This window comes from Catharus ustulatus, chromosome 8, assembly GCF_009819885.2.
Source record: "Catharus ustulatus isolate bCatUst1 chromosome 8, bCatUst1.pri.v2, whole genome shotgun sequence".
Classification (NCBI taxonomy): Eukaryota; Metazoa; Chordata; class Aves; order Passeriformes; family Turdidae; genus Catharus; species Catharus ustulatus.
In genome coordinates, this window is record NC_046228.1 from 31,807,000 (window position 1) to 31,832,755 (window position 25,756).

The following is a 25,756-nucleotide window of genomic DNA, read 5'->3' on the forward strand; positions in this document are numbered from 1 at the left end:
CAAACCTGGACAGTCCAATGCAGGTGCCAAGAGGCTGAAACTGGGAAGAGGGGTCTGCAGCAGAAAAGGCTGGAAAAGGCTGGGTCAAGGTGGAGAAAGACCTGGGCAAAGCAGGATCTTTGCCAGGAGGGCGGGCGCTGGTGTTGCTGAGATCCATCTGGTACAGCCTTTGGCACTGCCACGTGGGGAAGGTTTTAAACCCATTAACACAGGGGTGGGAGGTGTTTGAGGAGCAGGAGCCAAGCAAGAGCAGAGACCCCTTTGCTTTTGCTGTACTTTGCAGTACCATCAACTTCCCTCTCCTGCTTTTCCTCGGGACACAGCTCAGTGCTCATTCTCTTCCTGGTGCCCTCAGATCGGAGCGCTGCCCGAAGACAAGCCACAAGTTCCTATTCTGGCAACTTCTCCCATCCAATTCATCAGCTACTGGGCACAATTACTTGCCAGAAGGATCTGTGGTTTCTTTTTGCATCCTCTCAATGCCTCTCCTGCCCCTGGCTGTCCATGTGTGCTGCAGGTTGGGCAGGGAATGCTGGCGAGCACCAGGATTTGGGCACTACATCCTTTTTAAATGCGTCCCCTGTCTAAAAAAATGTTTGGAACCACTCTCAGGCACGTGATGGGATTACTGGGACTCTGCAGGACCAGGAGTTGGATTTTGATGGGTCCCTCCCAGATCAGGATATTCTGTGATTCCACAGTGATGGGAAGGAGCAGGTGCTGCAAGGTTTGGGAGCAGACAGGGCTCCCATAACTCGGCTTTCAGCAGCAGCTCGGCCCCTGCTGGCATGGGTGGGTACAGAGCAGCCCACCTTGTTCATTTTCTGGCCATTTTCCCCCCCAAAAAACCCCTAGTGGGACTGAATTTGGATCTGCCCAACTCTACCTTGCTGTTTTTGGGTCTTGAGGTTTTCCCAGTTTTGAGGTTTTGCCCAGTTTTGTTTTTAGCATGGCATGTGCTGCTTGGCTCTTTCTGGGAGTGATGCTTCCCTGGGCTCTCCCACATCCCAGGGAAGTGCCCTGTCCCTGGGGCTGCTGCTTCTGGCAAGGGATGGCAAAATATTCTCTATTTGTGGTGAAGCTTTAATCCCTGGATAGATTTAAGGCAGATCACCTGGGGAATTTTGGGGCGTTTACATGCCTGGATATAAATTATTGGCACCAAAAGTGACCGTGGCTTGGTTGTCCAGAAGGGCAGGAGAGTTCTTCCTCTTGAGGCAAGGCAAGGGAGGGTGGGGAAGGAAAGGCAGGCACCCCAGGACAACATTTTAATTATATTTGCTCGGTGTGCCTTCAGTTCAGCTGTCACTCAGTGACCTGTGCAGGATTTTGAGTTCAGAAACTGCAATTGCTCCAATTTTGCTACCTTTCCATTCAACCTGCCCTTCCTAAAATCTCTGTGCATGCTCCCAGCTGTGTTTCCAGCAGGAAAGTCACCATTTGCCACGACAAAGAGGTGATCCCACCTTCAGCTGCTGCTTGGAGCAGGGCTCTGTGTGTTGGCCAGGGAAGGAGGGGAAGAAAATCCATGTGGTGCTGCCCAAAGCAGCCCTGGTGTGCCCTTGCCAAAGCCTGGCAGGATTCTTGCTGACAGCTCTGTGCAAACACTTTTATCTCCTGCCATCCTGAGCCCGAGCAAAAAGGACTTTGGCCATTCTCTGCTAAACAAACAACATCATATAAAAGGTCTCTTCATTGCTGGGAAGGCTCTGGGGGCTGGGAGAGCTCTGAGGAGCCTCACACCCAGGATCTCAGGCTTTGGGGAACATCTCAGCTCTCTACAAGCCACCTGCTCATGCTGAGATGATGGTTGTTCCAGTTTTCTGCTCAGGACCTGGCCAGGGCTTAGCAAACAGGCTGGAATCAAGGTTTCATCAAGGTCCTGCAGGGATGAAGGACGCTGGGGAATTGCCCATCCTCACAGGTGATCCACAGTGGCTTCTCAGGGAAAAAGGAATTTTTGCCCCCTAGAACAAGGGAAGCAAAAGGCTTGATGTAGCCAGTTTCAGGAATCTTTCCAGGCCTTCTAATTGAAAAAAAAAAAAAAAAAAAAAGAAAAAAAACACAAAAAAGGATTTTCAGTCTCTTTGTTGCCCATCAGAAGAGTTTTTGTTTCAGAAGGTTTACAGAGAAGATTGTGGCCTGAGCGTTTTTAAGTGAAGAGTTTAGTTTTACCCAGTCCCAGCTTGGATGGTTTGCAGAAAGGGAACTCTCTGAGACACAAGGAAATGCTGTTTTTAAAGTGAAATTTGGGTGCTGTAGGAGAGTGCCACTTCTCTGAAATTAGCTGGTCTTGCTTGGGAGGGATGAGGAACTGAAAAAATGAGGAGAGGAAAGGGAAGCAAATGCTTCATGGCTTTATATTTCAAAGCAAATTTTCATAATTTATTTTGTTTTTCCTTTACAGAGGTAGTTTGAATCCTCTTTCTTAATGATTTGAAAGCATAAGGTTCACTGGCAAAAGAAATGCACATTTGGCCATTTGTGTTTCGCCTTTCTGCCAGCTTTGCCTGATTCCTTCAGTGGATCCATTAATCCCAAGAGGGTTTAAACACTTTTCCTGCTGAGGATAAAATCCCTGTGCTGTTTGCAGCCCCTGGATGTGCCTGGGGAGGCCAGAGAGTGCAGTCCTGTGGTAGCAGTGATGGAGAGGAACCTCTTTTTCAGGAGGATAAAGATTGTAAAGAAAACATTTGGCACAACATGGCACCAGGGAGAATCTGGAGGACTCCTAATCTTGGGAAGGAGGATGATCTTTGGGAACTTTTTGCTTGCCTCACATTTCCATGGGAGGGGGGCATTCAGGGGGATTTACCAAGCCCTTAGCATTTAAGCTGAGGTATTTGCAGCCCAGAAAGTGCCTTTTCTGCACCTAAAAGCTCCTTGCTTGTGTAGTTCTGGGCCTGGACATGGTCATGTCACCTGGGGGACATGGGGAGCTGTGGGTCCCCAGAATCTCAGCAGGAAAACAATTTAAAATATTCCCCAAGTCATGTTTTGAGCTGTCATCAGTTTTCCTTTTCCTCCTCCACCCCCAGCCACAGGTGGTTACAGAGCCACTTTTCCTCAGCTGTTTCCATTTTGTGGGGTGAGGCTGGCAGGACGCTCCCTCACTGTAACAATTCCTTAAAACTCAATCTCTTAGCTTTTCCTGATGCTCCAGCAAATGCATCACCTGCAGGAAGAGCTCTTGCTCTTGCACAGCCTGTTCCTGGCTCATCCCTGTCCCAGCAGCTAATCCAAGATTTTGTCTCTCCTCTTCTGCCCCCAAGGCCAGCGCACGCTTTGGGACCCGCACATTCCTAGGAGCACAGCAGTGTCCAGGGATATCTGCCAGGCCACACAGGCTGGTTTCCAGGTTTCCAGGGCCAGCAGGTTCCTTAGGAATTACAGCCAGGAGATAAGGTATCAGTAAATCGTGTTTCTCCCCACCAGCCATTCCAAAAATCACGGAGCCAAAGGGCGACGCTGAACATGACCTTGGAGTGCTGACGCAGGCTTTGCCTGGAGTGTTAACCCTTGGGTCAGGGATGCACCATGGAAAAGGTGATGAAAAACTCAGCCTCCTGAGAGGGGAGGGAAAATGCCAGAGGTGCTCCCAGCTTTTAATTCCCACCACAATGCTGGAGGGAGAAAGGGCTGTGGCTGGTTGGGTCTTCCCTTCCCGCTGCACCAACATCTGAGGGTGTGATGGGTCCTGTTCATTCTGGGGAGGAGGAAAGTGCCAAAACCCTTTGGGTAAAGCATATTTGAGCAGCTGGAGAATGTATCCAGGCCTATCTGGGACTTGAAACAGCTGGAAAAAAAGCCGGGTTCTAACAAAAAGTTTTTGCTAAAGAGAAGTGCATTAATAAAAAGTGTTTTACACTTTAGGTACAATCATGTTTCCAAGTTCTTCTAGTAGGGCGTGGAAACCCTGAGCACTGAGCTTCTATGAGAATCAGGAGTCACATCCACATGGGAAGCAGCCACCATTCCACAGGCTGGACAAAGCTGTGATGAGGCAGAGGAGGAAAAAAAAATCCCATTCCCAAATTCCTCGAGCACCAGAGCTGAGCAGGGCAGTCCTGGAAAGGTTATTTTGGGATAGGGAGATGCTGTCTGAAGCTTAGCATAAACACACCAGGGAAAAACCTCCTGTCATCTCCTCGTGGGATTAAAATTATTGATTGGTTTCTCCTTATCTTGTGCCATGCTTGACTCATCAAGTATTTTCCAGCTGAACTCTCCAGCTTGGAGCAGGTCTGGAGCCGGGAGCCGCTGGGACGGGTGAGGGAACTCAGGTGAGCCTGCTGGAGACTCCTGTGGGATCCCATGGGGTCGGTGCTGGTGTCCTTCAGTGGTTTTGGGGGGTTTAATCAGGGGGATGATGAGAAGTGAGAGTGTGTGTGATGCTGATGTGTTTCAGGCTGGTGCTGGGATAGGTCTGGACAGCTCATGGTGCCTGGCAGCCAATGCCATGCTCAGGGGATAAAGAGGGCAGGAAGGAACATTCACTTTGTTGTCACCAAAATATTTGCTCTGTGAAACTCAGCCCTCGCTATGAGTGCTGTAGCAAAAGAAGCTGATAAGAGAGGTCACCTGGAGCAAGTCTAAGTGACCACTTGGCTCTCTGCTGATGTTGTTTCTCACTGCAACCCTCTCAGGACCATAAGTGCTCGTGCCAGCAGCTGTTTCCTGCAGGGTCATTGTTTCCAGGGCACATTCCCTGGCATATGAGGAACAGCCTCGAGCTTTATCAGTGCTAGCAAATGTTACTGTCACGAAATTCAGATGCTGTGCCTCATTCTTCCCTTTCTAATCACAGAATAATCTCAGACTCACAGGCTGGTGAGGGCTGGAGGGACCTTGAAGCTGATTCCTAAACTGGTGTTTATTATGGTGACAGTATTATCTTCTGACTCCCTCTGAGCTCCAGCATCTCCTTCAGTCACTCAGAGAACACAGGACCTGGTGGAATATTGTGGGGTTTATTCCCAGATCTCTTCAGAAGGGTGAGCAAAGAGTCTTGGGAAACACAGGATCGGGAGTTTGGGTGCTTTCCCTGTCCTGTCAGGCCTGGTGTCAGGGAGTGAGTGCTGCCAGCAGGAGATAACAATTTTGTTGTCTTAAGCTGAAAAACTCTGCTTCCCATCCTCGGTGCTGCTGCCGCCTCTGGCACTGGGGTGGGGTCCCAGACACTCTCTGGGGGTGGGATGTGAGCCTGGGTGGGATGTGCCCCTCCCTGGGATGTCCCACGGGCTCCTTTCTGCCCCCACAGTGCCCCCACCATGCGTGGAAGGAGGTCCAGGTGCTCCTTCTCCCGGCTGGAGGTGATCCTGATCGTGTGCCTGGTGCTGATGATCGCCCTGACCGTGGTGCTCCTGGTCCTGCACTTCCTCAACAAAAACCTCGATGGCAAGTGGAGCTGTCCCAGCCCCTCCAAGCCCTCTGCTCCAGGGGGTGTCCAGGGCAGGATTTAAATTAAAGGGGGGCAGGTGGGGGTCTCCAAGCCACTGCTGAGCTGTCACCACCACCTCTGCACGTGGTCCTTCCACCCAGCCACAGCAGCATGGATGCAGAGCCCTGGGGATGGAGGGAGCCTGGCTGCAGGGATCCATCCCTTCCTTCCATCCTCCCTTCCCTCTCTCTGCCTCCTCAGGACCCCCCACTCCCAGGATTTGACCAAGGGCTTTTACAACCCCATCACAGACCACTGATGCCTCCAACCCCATCCCCAGCACGAGGGTGTCAGGAGCTGGACTCAACACCTCATCAGTGGGGCCTTCCAGCTTCTAGATTTTGATCTCAGATTGGATGTAGTTCACATTTGGGACTCAAAACTTCATGTTTTTAGGCTATAACATGTCAGAGTTTTGCACAAGTGATCCTCCTCCTTCTCCTCTGTTTCAAGTGACAGCCCAGGAAAGGCCAGGCTGGGAAGATGGAGCATCCCCTGATCCCAAAGCCCTGCCTTGGGCACCAACAGCTGCCTGGGGAGGGCTGTGGGAACAGAGCAAGCACACAGAAATATTTCAAATCTTCCTACAGTGTTATCTCAGCCTCCAGTGATTTGTGGCTCTGGGATTTCCTGAGGTGCAGATAACCTTTCAGATTGATGATGATTTGATACCCCTCAGTGGCTTTTTTTCCACAGGTTTATCCATCCTGGAAGGATTTCTGCACCTTCCTGGTGGCTGGGCTGAGATACAGTCTCCTTCGGGAAAACTTTTCCTTCACCATTTGCCTGGAAATCACTGCGCAGAATTATTTTTCCCTTCTCTGGTCTTCAGTGATTTTTTGGGGGGAGGACCAGGGTACCAGCACTGGACACAGGATATGTTGGATGTGTCCTTCTCTCTTCCCTAGTCCTTTCCCAGTAGCCCCTGACACACCATCCCTTTTTTCTTACCACTGCTGAGCTGAATTTTCTGTGTGAAACAGCACTTGGATCTGGTTCCTGCGTGGCACTGGTGGGCTTGGAGGGTTAAACTGGGAATGCTGGGCTGTTCCCCCTCGCTGTGCATCCCCACAGAGTGCAGTGGCCCCTCTGGAGAGCTCCCTGGGGGTTCTTCATGGCTGCTCCCCCCTTTGCCACCCCAGAGGCCTTCACACTGGCAAGGAAATCCACTCAGAGCACTCAGCCAGGGCTCTTTGGCTTCTTTTGTCCCCAGTTCTGCTCACTCACGTGTCCACTGATCTGCATTTGTTGTTCTTACAGATTCCACCAACACCAACGACAATGACAACAACAACAACAACAACACCACAGCAGAAGAGGCAAAGTACTGGGTGGGTGTTGGCAGAGCTGACTGCACGGGGCCCGTGGCACAAGTCCCTCTGGTGAGCTGGGGGAATTCCTCATGGGGTTGGTGGAATACTGATTTTCCCATCCTTTGTCAGTATTTTTTTGCACGATTTCTGGTTTAGCGCCTCTGCCTTGCCGAATGTGTGTCACCTTCCAACACAAGCTGAAATTTCTCTGGGGTTTGGAGCAATGTGGGTTGGTGGGAGGTGTCCCTGCCCATGGCAGGGGGTTGTAAGGAGATGGGCTTTGAGGCCCCTTCCAAACCCAACCATTCCATGACCGCTGGAATTGCGGGGCAGGGCAGAGTCACAGCTCGGAGCTGCTGAATGAATCCTCTGACCCCTGGGCAAATCCGCCCAGGGAGATGCCCTCAGAGCAATAAATGGCTCAGTACTCATGATGGAGCTCCTCTCCTGCAGATGGGCTATGCCAACGCTGAGCAGGTGGGCAAGGGGCTCCTCTCCCGCCTCTACAGCCGAGCCTTCATCGTGGCAGAGCCCGAGCGCTCCAAACGGATCGTGTTCGTCAGCGCCGACATCGGAATGGTGTCCCAGAGACTGAGGCTGGAGGTGAGGGCTGCAAAGGAGGGGCTGGCTGCTTGCTTCCTTTGGGATTTCCTCGGGGTGATGCTGTGCCTCTGCTGGAGAAGAGCTTTGGGCTCCTCAGCAAACGAGGCTGGACTGTGCTCACGCTGCTCTTAGTGGAAAAGTTACCAGGAGTTCACTGGAATCACAAAAACATTGTCGTGGTGCCTCCAATGCAGTGGAGGAGGGAGGGAGGTGCTGGAGAACTTTGGGCCATCCTGGGGTGAGCTGGGATTCACTTCAGGTTGGATATAAAGGTCTTTTACCAGATATTCCAATTTTGAGGCTCTTCCCAAACTGAAGCTACAACCTCCTTGTGCCAGGCAGAAAGAGAAGGGTGAGGAGGGGGCTGGATGACTGGGGTTTTTGCAAGGGCTGGGCACAAAACCCTGCAGCCTTTGGGCATGAGAAGGGGTTTTTAGTAGCACCTCGTTGCCCTCAGGTGCTGCAGGAGCTGCGGAGCAAGTACGGGGAGCTGTACAGGCAGGACAACGTCATCCTCAGCGGCACCCACACGCACTCTGGCCCTGGAGGGTACTTCCAGTACACCCTGTTCTGGATCACCAGCAAGGGGCTCATCAAGCCAGCCCTCAAATCCATCGTGAATGGCATCGTGAAGGTCGGTGTCACCCCGTTCAGTGTGCTCAGCGCTGGCTGTGGTGTTCGGGGTGGCAGCCTGAAATGAGCTCTGGGGTGGGCTTGTGTTTGCCAGTCTGTCTTGGTTTGGAGGACAGGTGTCTGCTAAGAAAGGCAGGAGCCTCTCTTTGAAATGGAGAATGTAAACCCCCTCCCTCCAAATTATTATAATTTTGAAATCAAGGAGCTCTCAGGCAAAGATATGGGAATAGGAATGACAGTTCTTTACTAGGGAAATTAAAATAGAAATACAGTACTACAAAGAAACAAACCCCAAGCCCTGACAGAGTCAGAGTACAACCTGACACCCCGTCAGGCAGGGTGTTGGTAGCAGTTCCATTAAATGGTGGCTGCATCCTCCTGCAGTGACAGATGTGATTCAGTTGGAGCAGTGCTCCTGTAGAAGGTGCAGTTTCCCTCCAGAGGTCCATGATGATGTGGAAAGGTCTGGTTTTCCTCTGGAATTCATTGGAAAAACGCTGCTCTGATGTTCCAATGCTCAGATTTTATCTGGGTAGGAAATTCTTGGCTTCTCCCCCTGGGTGGAGCATCTCCCAATGGGATGTAATTTTATCAGTCATGCAGTGGGACTCAATGGCCATTAGCAGAAAATGACTGGCTGGAGGAAGGATGGGTTGTGGAAAAGATAAAGAGCACTGCTCCACCTGGTTTTAACAGATGGCCCATTAACAGAGAGCATCTCCCACAGAGATAAGGTTCATTGCCCTACCTGGTTTCAACAGATGGTGACAGAATAGATACTTTTGGTCACATCCTGTATTGCAACCTAAGACAGTCAAAGCAGCTCAAGAAGGAAAGCAGGAGCTTTGAATCCTTCCTTCAGAGACAGGTGTTGGCAGTTTGAAAATGTTGTCATAATTTTCTAAAATTTTTGATGAGCTCAGAAAAAATCTCAAACAGGCATCCCCAAATTCCAGGAAAGGGTTGGGGATGGACGAGAAGGGAAAGAAAGAGTTTTTCCAGGTGACTTCCCATGTGCCTTACAGACTGATAGTCCCTGTCTTGCTGCTTTGCAGAGCATAGATATTGCCCATGAGAACATGAAGAAAGGAAGGCTCTTTATAAACAGGGGCACAGTAGAAAACAGCCAGATCAACCGGAGCCCTTTCTCCTACCTCGAGAACCCAGAGTCGGAGCGGAAGAGGTAAAATCTCCCCAGGCAGGAGAAAAAATTAACTGCTTGAAAAGGAATTGAAAGCTGCAGTTGCCCTCTCCAAGCATGAGGAATTGGTCAGTGATGTGACCTTGTGCTTTATTTCACAAATAACAAGTCAGAAGGCATTAAAGTGCTGTCCTCGGTGCACAAATCTGCGTTACCTCCATTCCCTGGAGGAGCAGTGCCTGGGCACAGTGACAGCCACAGCTCTTCCCTCACCTTCCCAGCTGGGTTCAGGTGCTTCTCTAAGGCTTTGCTGTGTGCTGCTAGCACCTGGAATGACCTTTTCACATCCTTGCTCAGCCTGGTGGGGATTTAACCTGCCAGAGCAATGTGGAGCACAGCCATGGCCCTGACCGATGGGATTTCCCTGCCTTGTTCCCATCCAGGTACTCATCCAACACGGATAAAGAGATGGTGGTGCTGAAGATGGTAGCTGAGGATGGACACGAGCTAGGCCTTATCAGGTACTGGCCACCAGAGCAGTGGGTTTTCCTCCATACCATTGTTATTTTTTGTAAGAATGAAGGTGTTCCATTTCCTCCCACCTTTTCACATCACTGACTCCTTCTTGTTCCTTTGAATATAAAATCCCTGAAAAATGTAATTCTCTGGGTTACTGCAAGAGTCAGTTCTGGTCTGAAGGAGCTCCTGGTGGCCCTGATGAGGACAGTGACAAATTCCTGTGGCCTCAAGGCCTGGATTGTTACATCCATGAACCCCCTGGGTTAGGAAGGAAGAGGATGGGAATCTTGTGCTCTTGTTAACCCATCCCTAAGCACCATGAGTCTCTGTGTGTGCTCTCCCAAAGAAAATCCCCACAAATACATAAGATTTATGTCCAATTGCTGCTGCATGGAGTGAGCAGAGCGTTTTCTGTGTGTGCCCTCCCCAGCTGGTTTGCTGTGCACCCGGTGAGCATGAACAACTCCAACCACCTGGTGAACAGCGACAACGTGGGCTACGCCTCCTACCTGTTCGAGCAGGAGAAGAACAAGGGCATGCTCCCTGGAGAGGTGGGAATGCCCAAAGGAAAGGGTGAAACAGGGCTGGACTGGAGGGGTGAGCTGGGACAGCAGGGCAAACACAAGGTCTGAGGGGAATGCTTTGATTTATTTCCTTTTTCCTCTACAGAAGGGAAATTGGAAGGTGTGTTCTTGACTTTCCCAACTAGTAATCAGTGCCAGTTATTCAGACTTGGGGAATAACTCACATTTATTTTGATTAAAATCAGGGGGCATCGTGGTAGCCCCATCCCTGGAAGTGTTCAAGCTTTGAACAACCTGGGAAGTGTCCCTGCAGTCAGCTCCAATAGTTCTCACCCTGTAAATCAGTCCTGGAAGGAAAAAGAATCCTGTGCCAAGGTGCTCCAATGACTCTGATCAGCACCATGAGAAGCTGGGGACACACTGGGAAGAGCTGAGGTGGGAGAGGGGGAGGAGGGAGCATTGTCTGCACACCAAGGTGGTGTGAAGTCCTCCCTGAAATGGCATCATGTGCATCCAGTTCTCCCCTGCTCTTCCTGCCCCACCCCTTGGGATGTGCCTAAACCCCCAATCCAGCGCTCCCAGGGACTTTGGGAATAAACCGGATTGTGTTGGTGCAGGGAGAGCCGCACGTGGGCTTTGCAGCTTTCCCTGCAAGGCACTGCAGCTCTCCTCTGGCCTTTCAGGGCTCTTTTGTGGCCGCCTTTGCCTCGTCCAACCTGGGAGACGTGTCCCCCAACACGCGGGGCCCCTTCTGCGCCAACACGGGCGAGTCCTGTGACAACCCCCAGAGCAGCTGTCCCGTCGGAGGGGTGAGTGTGACCCGCCTGCCCCACCCTCTGCGGGGCCACTGTGCACGGAGAGGGCACTAAAATAAAATATCACCTCCTTTTGGGCTGTCCTGGATGCCACTTCCAGGAGTTAACTGCGCTTTGTCCCTCGTGCACCCAATTTTCCGGTGATTCGCCCCAAATTTGGTAACCCCGTGCCTGATTTTGATGTGGTCTGCAAGCAGCCCTCAGTTCCCCTCAGTCTGACACCCACCTGGCAGTGCCTGATGCTCTTAATGATCACTGATCACCAAACAAATTTCCCAACAGGCAACCATGTGCATGGCCAAGGGGCCTGGGAATGACATGTTTGAGAGCACCAGGATTATAGGGCAGAATATCTACCTGAAAGCAAAGGTAAGGGATACTCTGCTTTCTGAGTGTGTGTGAGTGCTGCTACCACAGGAATTCGTGCTCATTTAAGGAACTGGATGAGCCTTGTGGATCCCTTCCCTCTGGATATTCCATATTCTATCTCCTACATTCCATATTCCCTATTCTATCTACCTTGTACCTATTTTAGTGAATGTTTGTAGATTTGAATTACTCTGAAGTTCCTTGGTTTTGTTTCTAATGGGTAAATGAGCTCTGCAACCAGCTGGTGATGTCTCTGTCTACTGGAATCAAGAGGATCTCAGAGCCTGGGATTTGTTAGGCTTAGGACAGTGTAGGAAATCTTAATGGCAGTGGAAAATTTTCTCAGGTACAGCATATCTGATTGGAAACCTGAATTTGGACTGGACAACACATACTTTTATTTAGCTACATCATTGCAGGTGTTGCCATTTGAAAATGTTGGTTTGGGTTTTGATCTCAATATTCCTCACTGAAATATAATTAGGATGTCCCCTCTTATCCTCTCCCCCTCCCTCCCATTCATCTCAAAGGCAGCATGATGGGAAAAATCCTCCTGGGAGAGCTCAGAGACATCACCACACACCACTTGTGGGCCCATTTGGCATCACATTCCCAAACTGACACAGATGTCAGGTAAAATGTGTGGTTTAAACCCCCACAGAGGATGCTCCCCTTGCTCTGCTTGGCCCTGCATTTCCTCAGCCCTAAGGGCTCCCCTTTGTCACCTGTGGGCTCTAAACCACCCTGGGTTGAATTTGCTGGTTCTCCTCCTGTCTGCTGTGAGAGCAGTGAGTGCAAGAAGAACATTTCAGGGACAGCAGCTTGTAGGAACTGGAGGAAGAGCAGGAGGCTTGGTGGTGGCTGTTCCTTGAGTCCCTGTTTCAGAGGCTGTGCCCTGAACTCCCTCCAGGCTGATTGTGCCTCTGTCCCCAGTCAAGACTCCTGGTGTGGGCATCAAACACATCAGATCCCTTAAGGGTTTTTTTCTACCTCGTGTGTCCCTTAGGAGCTGTATGAAAAAGCCTCCCAGGAGGTGACAGGACCCCTGAGCTCAGCCCACCAGTGGGTGAACATGAGCGACGTGTCCGTGGAGCTGAATGCCACACACACGGTGAGAGCGGGAGGAAACACCCTGTTCCTGCAGCAGCACCTGCCACAGTCAGGGAAATGGGTTGTCCCTCTTTTTCCTTTTTTTCTCCCCTTCTGATTTAGGTTAAAACCTGCAAACCAGCCCTGGGGCACAGCTTTGCTGCAGGGACTATTGACGGAGTGGGGGCTTTCAACTTCACCCAAGGTAATTTGGGGTCCCAGTGTGGGTTTGTACCAGCAGGGAGGGCATGGGGCATCCCCCAGACAGACTGAAACCCCTGGAGTCACCTCCCAGCATCCACAGGGATTGGTTTTAGGAAGGTGGAGGAAACCTCCTTGCAGGTTTGTCTGTGTCCATTTGGGAAAGGATAGGGCCATGCCCTGGAGGAAGGAGAGCAAGGGGATGGGATGGGGAATAGGGAGAAGAAGGAAGGGTTTGGGAAAGAAGAAATAGGGTTTGGGACTCTCCTGCTCATTTGTTCTTGTTACCTGGAGGCTACCAGGGTAGGGCTGAGCTGGACTGAAGCCCAGCTCTTCAAACCAATCCAGGAAAGGGAGGTGGTGAGAGCCCACTGAGGAATATCCCAGCTCCAGGAGCTGGGAGCAGGGAGTGTTTGTCTGAGAGCGGCTGAGGAACAGTGCTAAAAGATGTTTCCCCCTCAAGGCTCAGTAGAAGGGGACCCAGCTTGGGATCAAATCCGGGACCAGCTGCTGGGAGAGCCATCAAATGAAACCAAAGCCTGCCACAAACCCAAGCCCATCCTCTTCAGCACAGGAGAGGTAAGGACACAGCCGCGTGGGAGTGCAGGGATCACTGGGCTGGGATCACAGACCCCAATCCTCATGGATTTGTTAGGGGGTACAGGCAGTGTCTTGTGATGTCTGGTGAAGAACAAGGAGCTGCTGCTCCATGGATCCCAGCCCATCCCCATGCTCAGGGCATGGCTTTGCACTTTCTGAGCTCTCCCCAAATCCTGCTTTACACCTCAACTTGGAAATCTTTTCCCACCTGATGCTCCCTTGGCATTGAGGCAAATGCAGTGCAGAGGGATCATGTCCAGAGTCCTTTAGAGCACTTAGACAAGGACATCTGGACAAGGAAATTCATTGTTATTCCTTTCACCAGCCTCCTTGAAAGCTTCCCTGCTGTCACTTTGTGTTCAATCAGCTCCTCACCTCACCCCAAAAGAGGCCTCAGCTCTTCCCAGCCTCCTCCTCCATGCAGGATGGTGTTACTGAGAGTAAATTACACTTTATTCTTATGGCTTTAGCACATTTTAGGGATGCTCTGTCAGGCCTCCTGCTTCTGATGTGCTTCACAAGCTTTTGTCATTCATGTTTTGACCCCAGCAAATTGCTCCTCAGAAAAAAACCTTTTATGGCTTGCTGGAATGGGATTTTTTTCTCTTTATCAATCCCAATTCTGTCCTTTTTCCACACAGGTGAGGGGTTTCTGGGTGCTACCCTGACCCTGACCCTCTTTACCCACTTTGCCTAAAGCTGCCCCTCTGGAAACACCTTATTTAGGTTTTTTTTGCCTTACCCATAGTATTTACCTGTGCCTTATGTGACTCTTATTGTCAGACATCCTATGAATGTAAAACATTTTCTCATGTTTCACGAAAATTAACTTTAATTTACAAATAAATTCACAAAACAAATTTATCTGCCTGGTTGAAGACTGGTTGGTGAAGGAGAACACCTCAGCTAATTTTTTTCTAATAAACCAGAGTATTTATCTGCACTTTTCCCTCCCTCTCAGATGACTTGGCCCCACCCCTGGCACCCAGACATCGTGGATGTGCAGATTGCTGCCATCGGATCCCTGGCAATCCTTGCTGTTCCCGGGGAATTCACGTGTGTATTCCTTGGGTCTTGCTCTATGTATTGCATCCAGATTCCATTCAAACCTCCTGGAACAGTTATGCCTGCAGGTAGAAAGTGGGGGTAGGCTCAAAATTGTCCCCAAAATCACCCTGAGAACAACTGAGATGCACACAGGCTTCCTAAATAATTTTGGTTGTAACAAAATGCAGTTTCAAGGAAACCAAAGGAATTTGTTAACTTTGATTCTGTCTTTGGAACCACAAACACCATAATGATGAAATGCATTGACTGTTGATGGTGCAGTGATGCAACTTTAAGATAATGATTTATCTGTATTACCTTTATTTCTACCCTGCCCTGGGGTGCCTCCAGCCCCTCCCTGGCTGTGGTGATGGGTGTGAGAGGTTTTGAGGTGTTTTGGATGAACTTGTGCATTGAGGCTTTAAGGGATGTTGGGCAGTGCTGGAGCTGCTGTGGGAATTTCTGGTGGGTGCTGCAAGTCCAGCCAGCAATTCCTGCTTTAGATCCCTGCTCTCCACAACTCCAGGAGGGTCAGGCTGTGCTGCCAGGGAACAGGGACAGGACAAGGGGAAACGGCCTCAAGCTGTGCCAGGGGAGGCTCAGCTTGGACAGCAGGAGGAATTTCTGCATGGAGAGGGTGCTCAGGCCTTGGCAGGGGCTGCCCAGGGAGGTTTGGAGTCCCCATCCCTGGAGGTGTCCAAGGAAGGGCTGGAGGTGGCACTCAGTGCTCTGGGCTGGGGACAAGGTGGGCACTGGGCACAGCTTGGGCTCCATGGGCTGGCAGGGCTTTTCCAGCCTCAGGGATCCTGGGATTCTGTGATTTTGGAGCCTGATTTTGTTCCTTCCATGCCCTAGGACCATGTCTGGACGCAGGCTGCGGGAAGCTGTCAAAAGTGTGAGTTGCTGAGGTTTCCCCAGAGCACATCACATCCGGAACTTCTTTTTTCTGGAGTCTCCTGGTTTTTCCCTCCTCTCCTCCCAGCTGGGCTCACGGGGCCCGTGTCCCACAGATGTTTCCTTCTCCCATTTTCCTCAGACAGATTTTCCATCTGCTTCCTGACAGGCAGGAGAAATGAATATCCTCCCCAAAACACCAACTGATCGGGTTTCAAGCCATTAAGCCAATTCCACAGGGATCCAGGCACAACTGATGCCAGCAAGAGTTCGGCTCTGGGATGGAGGGGTCCAGCTCCTTAATCCCTACCAGGATTTTGCAATATGAGAACAACTACAAAAAACAAACAAAAAACCCCAAAAGGACCCAAAACAAAAAACAACAAAACCAAAAACAAAACACCAAAAAACCCCAAAGTACTTTTTCTATTTGATTGACTTATCCTGGCTGCAGCCTAAATAAAATCCCAATCACAGATACCGTCTCCAGAATTCACTGGCCTTTCTCACACTTATATCCCTGATTTTTTAGGAGTATACAGACATCAGCTCCCAAAAAATCCTCAGATTTACTGGAATGTGAGGTCATTTGTCCTCTTTTTCTTTGGGGAGTGAATGTGAGACCTTAAAAAAGGCAAATGGCACTTGTAGGTTTGCATCCTTTAGCATCCCTCCCCCCTCCCACCATAACTTAGTATTCTGTCCTGAATAACAATAACAATAATAATAATAATAATGCCAACTACCATAACAGTAATAACAATATAATAATAATAATAACAATAATAACAACAGTATAGTGGTGCATTAAGGAGTTGTTTCAAGGTAAAGGTTTTATTTCCTTCCTTAGGAATTTGATTCCCATGGGACACGAGGGATGAATGTTGTGATTGCAGGTCTGTGCAATGTCTACACCCACTACATCACCACCTACGAGGAATACCAGGTAAATGTTAAAAATTGGGGAATTAATCTGTCTGAGTTCAGCTTTTGGCTCCAGGGGCTAATAATTCATGTGAAATGATGTGTGTTTAGAGGTCTTTTTCTTTGCCACAAAAACGGGCAGGGAGTACTGGGAGGGAAGGTTGGAAGAACTGGGGTTGGAAGGATCCCGCCCCAAAAGGTTGGAGGGGGAGGAAAGTTGCATCATAAGGCTTAAAAGGAGGGTAAAACTGTGATAACTGGAAGAGCAAAGAGGGTGAAAACTGTGCTAAGTGGAAGAGCAAACAGGCCCTGTTTGCAACAGGTTGGAGAATGAGGAGTAACCTGAAATGGCAGCAGAAACACATCGGCGAGTTGTAGGGGCTGTCTCCTTATCAGAAAGGGAGTAAATAACGCCAGTGCTGACCTTGAGCTGGGTGGGTTGGGATGTACAAAGCACCCAGGAGCCCTCCCAGCTCTCCTCTCCTGAATTTGCAGGTTCAACGATACGAGGCTGCCTCCACTATTTATGGGCCACACACCCTTTCTGCTTACATCCAGCTGTACAGGGGCCTGGCCAAGGCTATTGCTCTGGTAAGCAGCATCTCCTACATGCCACAGGCTGCTGAGGACATCTAAATCCTGTGCAGTGGTGGTGGCTGTTCCTCACTGAGGCCACCCAACTGCTGCCCTCTCTCTTCAGAATCCACCTTGAGAAACACTACATGGTATGGAAATAATTCCTGTAATGAGGCCCTGGCACCACTTGGGAAATTCTGGGGGTTTTGCAGCTCTAAGTGTAGGAAATCAGTGCCTCCAAACTTTCAGCACAGCCTGAAGTTGCTGCTTTCCTACCAAAAGGAAAAAGAATCTGTTGTGTTTTTGGTGCACCTGGTGATGCCCGTTATCACTGTGACCATGTGAATGGGCAGGAGTGGTGGGCAGGAATATCCTGGCATATTCTGGGGCTGGATTTAGGAGACCCCAGCAACAGGGCAGCAGGTGTCCTGCAGGGATTGCTCCTGCAGGCAGAGCACAGATGGAGATCCTCTGCTTTGGTTTCATGCTCACTTTATTATTCCTACAATCTGTGCAAGCAGAGGGTGGGAGGCAGAGCTGGGGCAGCACTGTGGTTCCTCAGGGAATTCTGGCTGTCCATGTGGATGTTTAACGAGCACATTTTCCCTCTCCCAGAATGCCACTGAGGAGCTGCCCCGTGGTCCAGAGCCCCCACTTTTCAACGTAACCAGCCTGACCCTGCTGCCTGTTCTCAGCGCGGACAAGGCCCCCGCCAATAAAAGCTTTGGGGATGTGCTGGAAGAAGTGAGACAGGAGTATCAAGAGGTGAGAGCTCCAGGGAGTCCCTAAAACCTGTTTGAGAAATTGCCTTTAAGTTCTTCCCCCCTCAGCCCACAGGTCTGTGAGCTGTGGTGCCCTCAGACCAAACAGGTCCCATCTCTCTGGTGGGCATGGTTGAAAAGGCAGAGCATGTCCATGCCTATGCCACTGTACTGAATGGGAATGAAATGGGTGAATAAAGGGGAAAATAAAAGCCCTTCATTCAGCACAAAGCAGATTTCCCCTTCTGCTTCAAAACAAAATAGCAGTTGATTAAGTAGGCAAATATTGTACAGTGATTTTTTGCAAGCAGCAATTAGGTCGCCTTTGATGCTCTGCTGTGGAATGGAAATGAAATGAAATAAAAATGTCAGAAATGGTTCTGTTTTCAATGATGAGCATTTAGATAAGATATTCAGAACAAGGGCTTTCACCTCACTGCTGTCTCCTTATCCCTGCAGTAAGGCAGGGAGGCATTCTGAAAAATCTTCCTTATTTCCTCCCTTTTTTATGTGCAGTGGTGGAGTTTATCCAGCAAACAGAACAAGTGGAATGGCAAGGCCCAGAGCAGCAGTTCAAAACACAAATTGTCCCCTGCTGTTGCAACAAGTGAAATTATGAATAATTTAAAACAAGAGCAACAACAAACCAAGCACAATAAAGCAACACAAAACCAACCCACTCCCTAAATACATCAAATAGCCTTTTCAAAGGATGCTTTTAATGTGCTGCTCAGCCTTTAATGCAAATCTCAATTTCTCCCCACCCAGGGAGAAGTTGCTGCAGTGACTTTCGTGGGTGCAAATCCCAGGAACTCTGCAGAGAATGCGGTAAATGCGATGCAATGGTGCTGGAATTGGGGTGTTTGGGATTAATGGATATTTGGGCAGGATTTTTTCTTTGCTGGGAGACCAGAGGAAGATATGTGCTTTTGGAATTCACACCACCAGAAAGCTTTTGGGGCAAAGAAGTGTATTTGGGCTGTTTGTGATCTCTTTATATTGTTGAAGTTGAACCTTATTATGTGTTAGACCAGGTTGGTATCCAGGGCAAACCCAGTCTCTAATTTCCATCCTACCACCCTGCTGCTTTATTGTAAGAAAACAAAGGAAATTAAGAAAGCACTTAATTAATTCCATCACTTACCTTGCATAGACATTGTCACTGCCCATTCTCTTCCTCCAGTGAAGTTCTTTGCATCATTTATCAGCTTATGTTTATGCTTTGGCAGTAAAATACAAAACTTTTGCCAGTAATTCCCACATTTGCCAGTAAAGCATGAGGAAGCACAGTCCCTGTCCAGTTTAAAGTGCCACAGAAGGTGGGGCTGTGCCTGTGTCTTCAGTCTCTGCCTAACTCTGGTGTTTTTATTCCAGACTGAGCATAACTTCCTGACAGTGGAGAAATACTCCAACATTTCCAGCAGCTGGCATGTGGTGCTGAACGATGCCTCCTGGGACACCAGGTGGGTGCCCTGAGCCATTTCCCTGTCCCCCAGAATCCAGGGAGTCATTCCAGTCTAAGCTGAAGGGCTTCATTCCACAGCTCCCAACCCCAGGTTAGTCTTGGCCCTGCAGGTGATGCTCTCCAGGGCAGGATCAGCTCATATTTGGGGGGGTTTATTTGGCAAAACTGGTGTTCCCCTTGGCTCCAGAATCTGGAATGGAGGCTTGTGGATTTGGGAAAGGGAGGAGGAAGGGCAGGAATTACAGAAGGTTTGTGGTCCAGCTTGCTCCTAGCCTGTATCCATCCATCTGGCACACCGTGGGGATGAATAAGATGCCAAAGAGAAAACAGGAGAGACTCACACAGAAAACCGGCCAGATGTGATGTGCAGCATAAACAGACAGAAATTTTTAAAAGTGTGGAAAAAAGAGAAGTTAAGAATGGAGATGTCAGCCTTCAGGAAAAATACCCATAAAGCAGCAAGGCTGGTGACACCTTTCAGAGCTGTAGGTGAATCTTCATCAGCTTCCCTCAAAGCCAGCTGAAAAATCCCTCGTATTCAGTTGATGTGTGGGGTTTTGAGGCTGAGCCTTCTCTGTAGAGTTTTGGGGTTGAGCAGAAAGGCTTTTACACAAGGAGTCTATAAAAGAAAATGAGCTTCTGATGTGGAAATGGGTGCCAGAAGTCCTGAGCTCAATAATTATAGACTTTGTGATTTGAGTATTCACCCTCTTGGTTTAGCTCTGCCCCTGCACAAAGAGAACTTAAAATAGCACTTACCTGGAGTGTCTTCACCTCATGGCTCATAGTGAGCTCCAGTGAAGCATGGATTTCCTTGCTGACTGCAGTTTTGGGCCTGTTTTCCAGGTTTTACTGGAGCAAAGGAAGCAGTGACCAGAGCAATGTGACCATCGAGTGGCACATCCCAGCTGGCACGGAGCCGGGCGTGTACCGGCTGCGCTACTTCGGCCACTACAAGAAGAGGGTGGTCCTCCTCCTGCGCACCTTCCCCTTTGAGGGCTCATCCTCAGCATTCCAAATCACAGCTCCCTAGGTGACCCCATGCCCTAAGGAATGGGCAGTAGGTTTGGTGTCTGGGATGTGCAGGGGTTGGACTCGGATAATTCTTGTGGGTTCCCTCCAGCTCCAGATGATCCCACGACGTTCTGGGAGGGGTTTTAGTGGTTCTGGATGTCACTGCTGCCCTTTGAGTGCTGCTGGTCATCCTTTGATGTGCAAAGCTTGACTTCCTGGAAAGTTTTGGCTTTTCCCTGTAGTGGAGTCCCTTCATGTGTTCTCAGTCCAGTGGTTCCTGTCCTGGCCTGGTTTCAGCTGATTCTTATTGCAATAATGATGTAAATTCTTCTTTAGTCATTAAACCTGTGCCTCTTGATGGTGAATAGGCTCTCCCAGAGGGAATTACATGGAAATCAGTAAAGACTGAATTCATGAGCTAAAGCTGTGGGTGAGACAGCTCTGAACAGACCCCAGCCTGCTTTGTTGGAGCATCAGGGAGGACCCAAGGCCAGCAGGCTCTGGCTGGATGAAGGGCCACGCAGAGTCACCTACAGCTGGGTCACCAGGAGGGTTTGTGCTCCCTCTCCAACCCACACAAGAGTTCATCCAAACACAGAATGAAGATACCATTGCAGGGCACAAGGACAGTGCCCAAACCTGTTGGCTGAAAGGATTTCACCACAAAAAAGTCCCCAGGAATGTAGAGGATCTTCCCAGGAATGTTTCAGAGCTACCTGGACAAAGCCACGACCACCCCGACCCAGTGTTGGTGGCAGCTCCCTCCTGAGCTGCCTCTCACCAGCACTGCCACGGGCTGCTCTAAGTGGGGACAGCTCCACAGTCCCTAAATCTCTTCTGCTCTCTGTAAGAGGTAGAACCAGGGGCCACAGGGAGAAGAAAACATATTTTGGGTCTGGATTTAGAATTCTTGTAGGGCCTGACAGCTAAACAACTGTAAATGTTTAATAATGTGTACCAGTTTTGTATGCAATCTCCTTAATTCTTCAGAGAATCATCAATCAGATAATTTTGCCTCTCTTAAAAATCAGTAGGAGAGGATGAATTATTCATTTCCAACCAGCTGCAATCAGTCTCGGAGATCCCTGTCTGGAGGAGCTCAAAGCAGTCATGATATTGAGTCAGGAAAAAGAGAGCTTTGAAAGAACATCACTGGGAATCAAATCCCTGGAGATGCTACTGATGTCCTCTCCTAAAAACTCTCCCAGCCCCCCCACTAACAGTGGTTTTTTTTGTCAGTAGGACGTGTTTAGGACATGTAGGACGTGTTTTAGCAAGCCAAGCTGAATTGCACAATAAAAGATTTACCCTCTAACCCGTGAACATCTGACCCCCAAAACAGAGTTTTTAGGAAGCATGGGAGAGGAAGTGTTGAAAGCCAGAATTAGGACAGCTGGAGAGTCCCTTGAGCCCCAGTGCAGGTCCCTTGTGAAACACCTCGTGTTTATTTGGCTGCCACCATTGGGCAGGATTATGAAGTTTTCGGGGTTTTCATCATATTTTGTGTGTAGAAAATTCTCTGGGAGAGAACCCTTGCTTTTATTTGCTCTGGAACAGCATCGTGGCTGCTGGCAGCTCTTCCCTGCACACTTTTTTTGGGATGCTGTGCCTGGATCCAGCAGCCACTAGGTGCCAGTGCTGTTTTGCCTGAGAACAAGCTCGAGCCAAAGCCTAGAAAAAGAGAATTTTTCAGGAATTTGGGCACCTCGCCAGCTTTTAAATATAGCACTCACTACTCCTCACAGTTGCTCTGTCCCTCTCCCGGGCTGCTGTCCCTCGACGTGGAGCCATTTGTGCCCTGCTACGTGCTCGGGAGAAGGGCAGAATTCCACCTTTGTTTTATTTTGGTTGGTGTGGGATATAAACTGCCGGGAACTCGGGAAGCTGTGTCTGCAGGCTGAGCTCCTGTGCACGAGCTCCCTCCTGCACATCCCGTCCCTTCCCAATTTACCAGCAGTATTAGGAGGTGCTAATTTGGGATCTGACCCGAGGCGCTGGGAGAGAGGGGAGAATCCTCTGCTGTCTCGGGGCTTTGGTGCAGGATTTGGGATTTGTTGGATCATGTGCTTGTCCAGGGCTTTTCCCAGCATCCCACAGAGGGTATTTGTGTGCAGCTCTCTGGTTTTTAACATCTCCACAAACAGGGTCGGATATACACAAGGTGGGGCTGGGGACCAAGGAATGTCACTCTTCCAATGTTTATTCCTTAAGCAATCCCAAATGCAGGATCCTGTGGATGGTTGGAGCCAGGCCATGATGAGTCTCTGGGTATGGAGAGGAGTTTGAGGTGTCCAGGGAGAGAGCAGCCCACCCCAAGCATGCCCAAAGGACAGGGGTTGTCAAAGCCCCCACCAGCACTTAAAAAAGGACAGCTGAGAACTGGAATTTTATCCAACACTGAGATTTTGGGGGACACAACAAAGAAGAAGAAAGGAACATCCGTCCCATCAGAGAACCACGAGTAGCACCAGGGCCAGGTGACCCCCAGCCAGTGACCAGCAGGGATTGGTGACCCCTGACTGGGACATCACCCTCAAAGGTCGTTTGGTTTGGGTATTTTTTTCCCCAAAAGGAGAAATCCAGGTAGGTATGTGATGGAGCAATGAGACCGGATGGTCCCTGGGAGATTAAGCTGGAAAACGAGCCATGAAAGCTCCAAGGTAAAGCAGATCCCCTTGAAAGTCACATTATCCCCTGGGCTGAGGGCAATTCTGTGGGACATGAGATTTTCCCTGTGGGATGTTCCAGGGTCTGGCCAGCTTCAAACACAGAGTTGTGTCACCCTCAGAGATGTTTTATTCTCACTCTGCACCTCAGATGAGAGGCCCTGTGATGCACAGACCTCCAAGAAAGCAGTGGCTGGAAGAAGGGAGATGAAAAAGCAGTTTTTGTGGCCCCTGCTTTGCCTGCAGCCAAAGATGAGGCCATCTGCTGATTTTTCTGGGCATTGATCTCATCACTTAAACCTCAGACTGGTCTTAGACTTGTTGGTGGAGGGTGGATCTGGTTTTTGGCTTTGTCTTGCTCTCCACTGGGAAACCATATCTTTACAAATGGGAAATAATGTTTTCTTTAAGTTGGACTGTGGGTTTGAGATTCCTTGGAAAATCATCCTTGCTCTCCAAAACTGACCAGCCAGCTGCTGCTGAGCAAAGAGGGGATCTCAGTTGTGTCTGGGGAAACATTACAGCACAACAGCAAATTCTCCATTGCCCTGGTTTCAGAGGAAATGAAAGCAGGACATTGGGAAAAGCTAATGAGGGAAAATAATAGAGCTGGCAGAGCTGCTGGAATACAACTGACCTCTTTGGAAGAACAATGTCAAGTTATTCTGACAAAATCTCTTCTGGAGTGGCGGGGAGGCCTTGGCTTGTGCTATCAGCAGCAAGGTACCAGAGCTTCCCCCATTACTTGGGCTCAGGGTCTCTCTGGAGAGGTGCAAAGCCAGAACCCCTCATCCCAGGAATTGCTGTTTCTCAGTCATTTAACTATGATGGTCTTCCAAGGAGCAGGGCCTCATCTTAAAAAAGATTTGCCTATCAGTGACCTGACAAAAGGCTCTTCTCAAGCTGGGGCCAATCCCTCAAAGCCCTAAATCATGGATCTCCCCATCTACCCCTTATTTTTGCATAGTATTGTCTCACTGTTGATACGACCCCCAAAAGTCTCCACAGGGATCAGATAAGGAAAAATTATCACTATGATAAATTCACAGCAAACCCAATTCCTGTCAGGTAAATACTTACTGACCAAAGAGATGCTGGGAAAAGAGGCCAAGAACTCCTTGATTTTTCACTTAGAAGTGCAGAAGTACAAAACTGCTGATTTTCTGCTGTGTGTGCTGGGTGAGGGTCACCAGAATGCACGTGGAAAACCCTCCTGAACAGTTTGTGATCCTGCCAGTGTGACCTGGGATCGATCCCTCCAGAGCAAAGTGTGCTCCTGTTTACCACAGAGGTATCAAAGGACGGACGCTCGTGTTTAAAAAGTTTAATGATATTTCAAAGTCCAGTGAATGTCCTCGGATTACTCTAAAATCACAGAGTTGCTTCACAGAATTTAGTCCTGGTTCTAATTTGTAATGGATGATTGAGATGCCATTTCCCCCTTCATTCCCTTTAAACATACATGATTGTCCTCCAGTAAATGGAAATTCTGATTTTTCGCTACACTTCACAGTGTTAAAACTCTATACAAACCTTGTACTAGTCGTACAAAAATAAGTGCTTCATGCACACATTTTTAATACTGCTTCTTGCCCTTTGCTTTGACATCTTTCTGAACTTATATAAATAGCTGAAAAAGCAGACTAAACTTACTGAACATGGAAAGTGAGAAACACTTCCTGCCAACGGTTTGAGAGACTCTCCTGGCTATGTTCCTCGTTGGCAAACACCACTTAAAGACAGACACAGAAGAGAAAAAAAAAAAGCCACGAAATCCGTAACACTCTCGGTTATTCGGCCCTCTGTGACCAGGTTTGTCCTTTGCTGCCAAGCCAAACGTGACCAGCAGCAGCCACAGAGGGCTTGCAATACCTTTAGGGTCACCCTAACGAGCTACTTTATAAATAGGAGGGGTCTAACGGGACCTCAGACTGTACAGCTCATGGGGTTTGTTCCACTCTGGGGGAAACTGAGTCAGAAGAGGAAAGAAACACTTGGATCCTGCAGTCACCACCTGGATATGCAGTCACCACCTGGATATGCAGTCCCATATCCTCGTGCTTCGCACAGCTTGGGGGATGCACAGGAAAAGCTGCCCTAGGAATGGCTTCTACTCTGCCACATCACAGCATCTAAACCAGGTGAAACATCTGGGGCCAAATCTGCTGAGTGTTCATCAACCCAGCTGTAAATTCTTCCTCCCAAAAGGTTTTTTTTGGTCCTAGACTGAATTAATTCAAGTTTTCTCAGTGTGCACCACTGTGCAGGATTTATGATACAGGATTAATGTGTTTGCTGTAGTTGTCCAGCACTGCATTCCTCCTGTATCTCCATAGCATCACCACTCCTGCCTCGATCCCATGGCAAAAATCATTGGGTAATGCCCCTGCTGTAACCCAAAGGATGCTCCCAGCATCCCCAAAGGGTTCAAATGTGACACCAACTCTGGTGCTCTCCAAAATAAGAGGTGCCTTTACTGTTGGTGTGAACCCTCTTCCACTACATTAATTTTTGCTGGAATCAGAGCAGGCAGCAGCCTTGATACAATGTGTACAGGCAGGCAGGGCTCTTTCCAACCTGGGAAAATGTTCTTTGGATAGAATTTTATTCCTGTTGAGGTGCCTGCTATTACTAGGCCATGGCTGTGAGCTCTCATGCTCTAATTAAGTCGAGAATTGGCCTTAATGAATAGCATTTTTCTGCTCCTCAGGCTTAAAAGTTTCCCTGTTTTTTAGTGAATGTGCCATTTGATTTGAAGCACACCGGTATTTGCTGATTTTCGGATCTGGCTGGGAGGGAGCAAAGTAAGAGGGAAAACTGCTGAATTCTTGTGCCCTGCTCTAAAAATAAAATTAGCACAGAAACCTGTTAAAAATTAGCCTCTTGGGCTGGGCAAAAATGTATAGGATAAATGATTTTTTGCTTCGGTGAAGAAGAATTTCAAAGAGCCTTGAGATGCTCCATGCTGATGGCACGGGGGGATCGGGGCAGGGAGAGGCAAACCCACGTGGCCAAGGGGTACCTCTGCTCTGCCTGGCCTGGGAAATTCTGGGGTGAGAATTCCTGGTGCACAGAGGGGTTTTCTGGGGCCCCACATCCTTCCCCAGTCCTGGTCACAAGACCCACGGGACCAACTGTTTTCAGCACAGGCTGTTGCTTGTA

General features: G+C 49.3%; 1 protein-coding gene across 2 annotated transcripts; it reads left to right on the forward strand.

Moving 5' to 3' along the window:
- The first annotated feature begins 5,270 nt into the window (after window positions 1-5,270).
- Window positions 5,271-19,984, forward strand: LOC116999608 (putative neutral ceramidase C). 2 transcript variants are annotated; one of them, XM_033066454.1, is made up of 20 exons: window positions 5,271-5,444; window positions 6,766-6,822; window positions 7,207-7,356; window positions 7,814-7,990; window positions 9,045-9,172; window positions 9,574-9,651; window positions 10,080-10,200; window positions 10,857-10,982; window positions 11,271-11,357; window positions 12,364-12,468; window positions 12,570-12,651; window positions 13,111-13,226; window positions 14,209-14,303; window positions 15,150-15,189; window positions 16,039-16,134; window positions 16,608-16,703; window positions 17,304-17,453; window positions 18,218-18,277; window positions 18,824-18,912; window positions 19,761-19,984. In XM_033066454.1, the coding sequence occupies exons 1-20, from the start codon at window positions 5,271-5,273 to the stop codon at window positions 19,945-19,947; spliced, it is 2,214 nt and encodes a 737-aa protein (XP_032922345.1). In that variant the 3' UTR covers window positions 19,948-19,984. The 2 variants fall into 2 exon arrangements, with proteins under 2 accessions (XP_032922345.1, XP_032922346.1); XM_033066455.1 differs by having other exon boundaries at window positions 5,271-5,387; window positions 6,727-6,822.
- Window positions 19,985-25,756: the final 5,772 nt, after the last annotated feature.

What these genes read in the sequence shown, in the direction of transcription:
- LOC116999608 (XM_033066454.1), top strand. Translation starts at nt 5,271, where the DNA reads ATGCGTGGAAGGAGGTCCAGGTGCTCCTTCTCCCGGCTGGAGGTGATC. An exon ending in CCACCTACGAGGAATACCAG is followed by an intron (nt 16,135 to 16,607) that starts GTAAATGTTAAA and finishes CTGAATTTGCAG; the next exon opens with GTTCAACGATACGAGGCTGC. An exon ending in GATGCCTCCTGGGACACCAG is followed by an intron (nt 18,913 to 19,760) that starts GTGGGTGCCCTG and finishes CCTGTTTTCCAG; the next exon opens with GTTTTACTGGAGCAAAGGAA.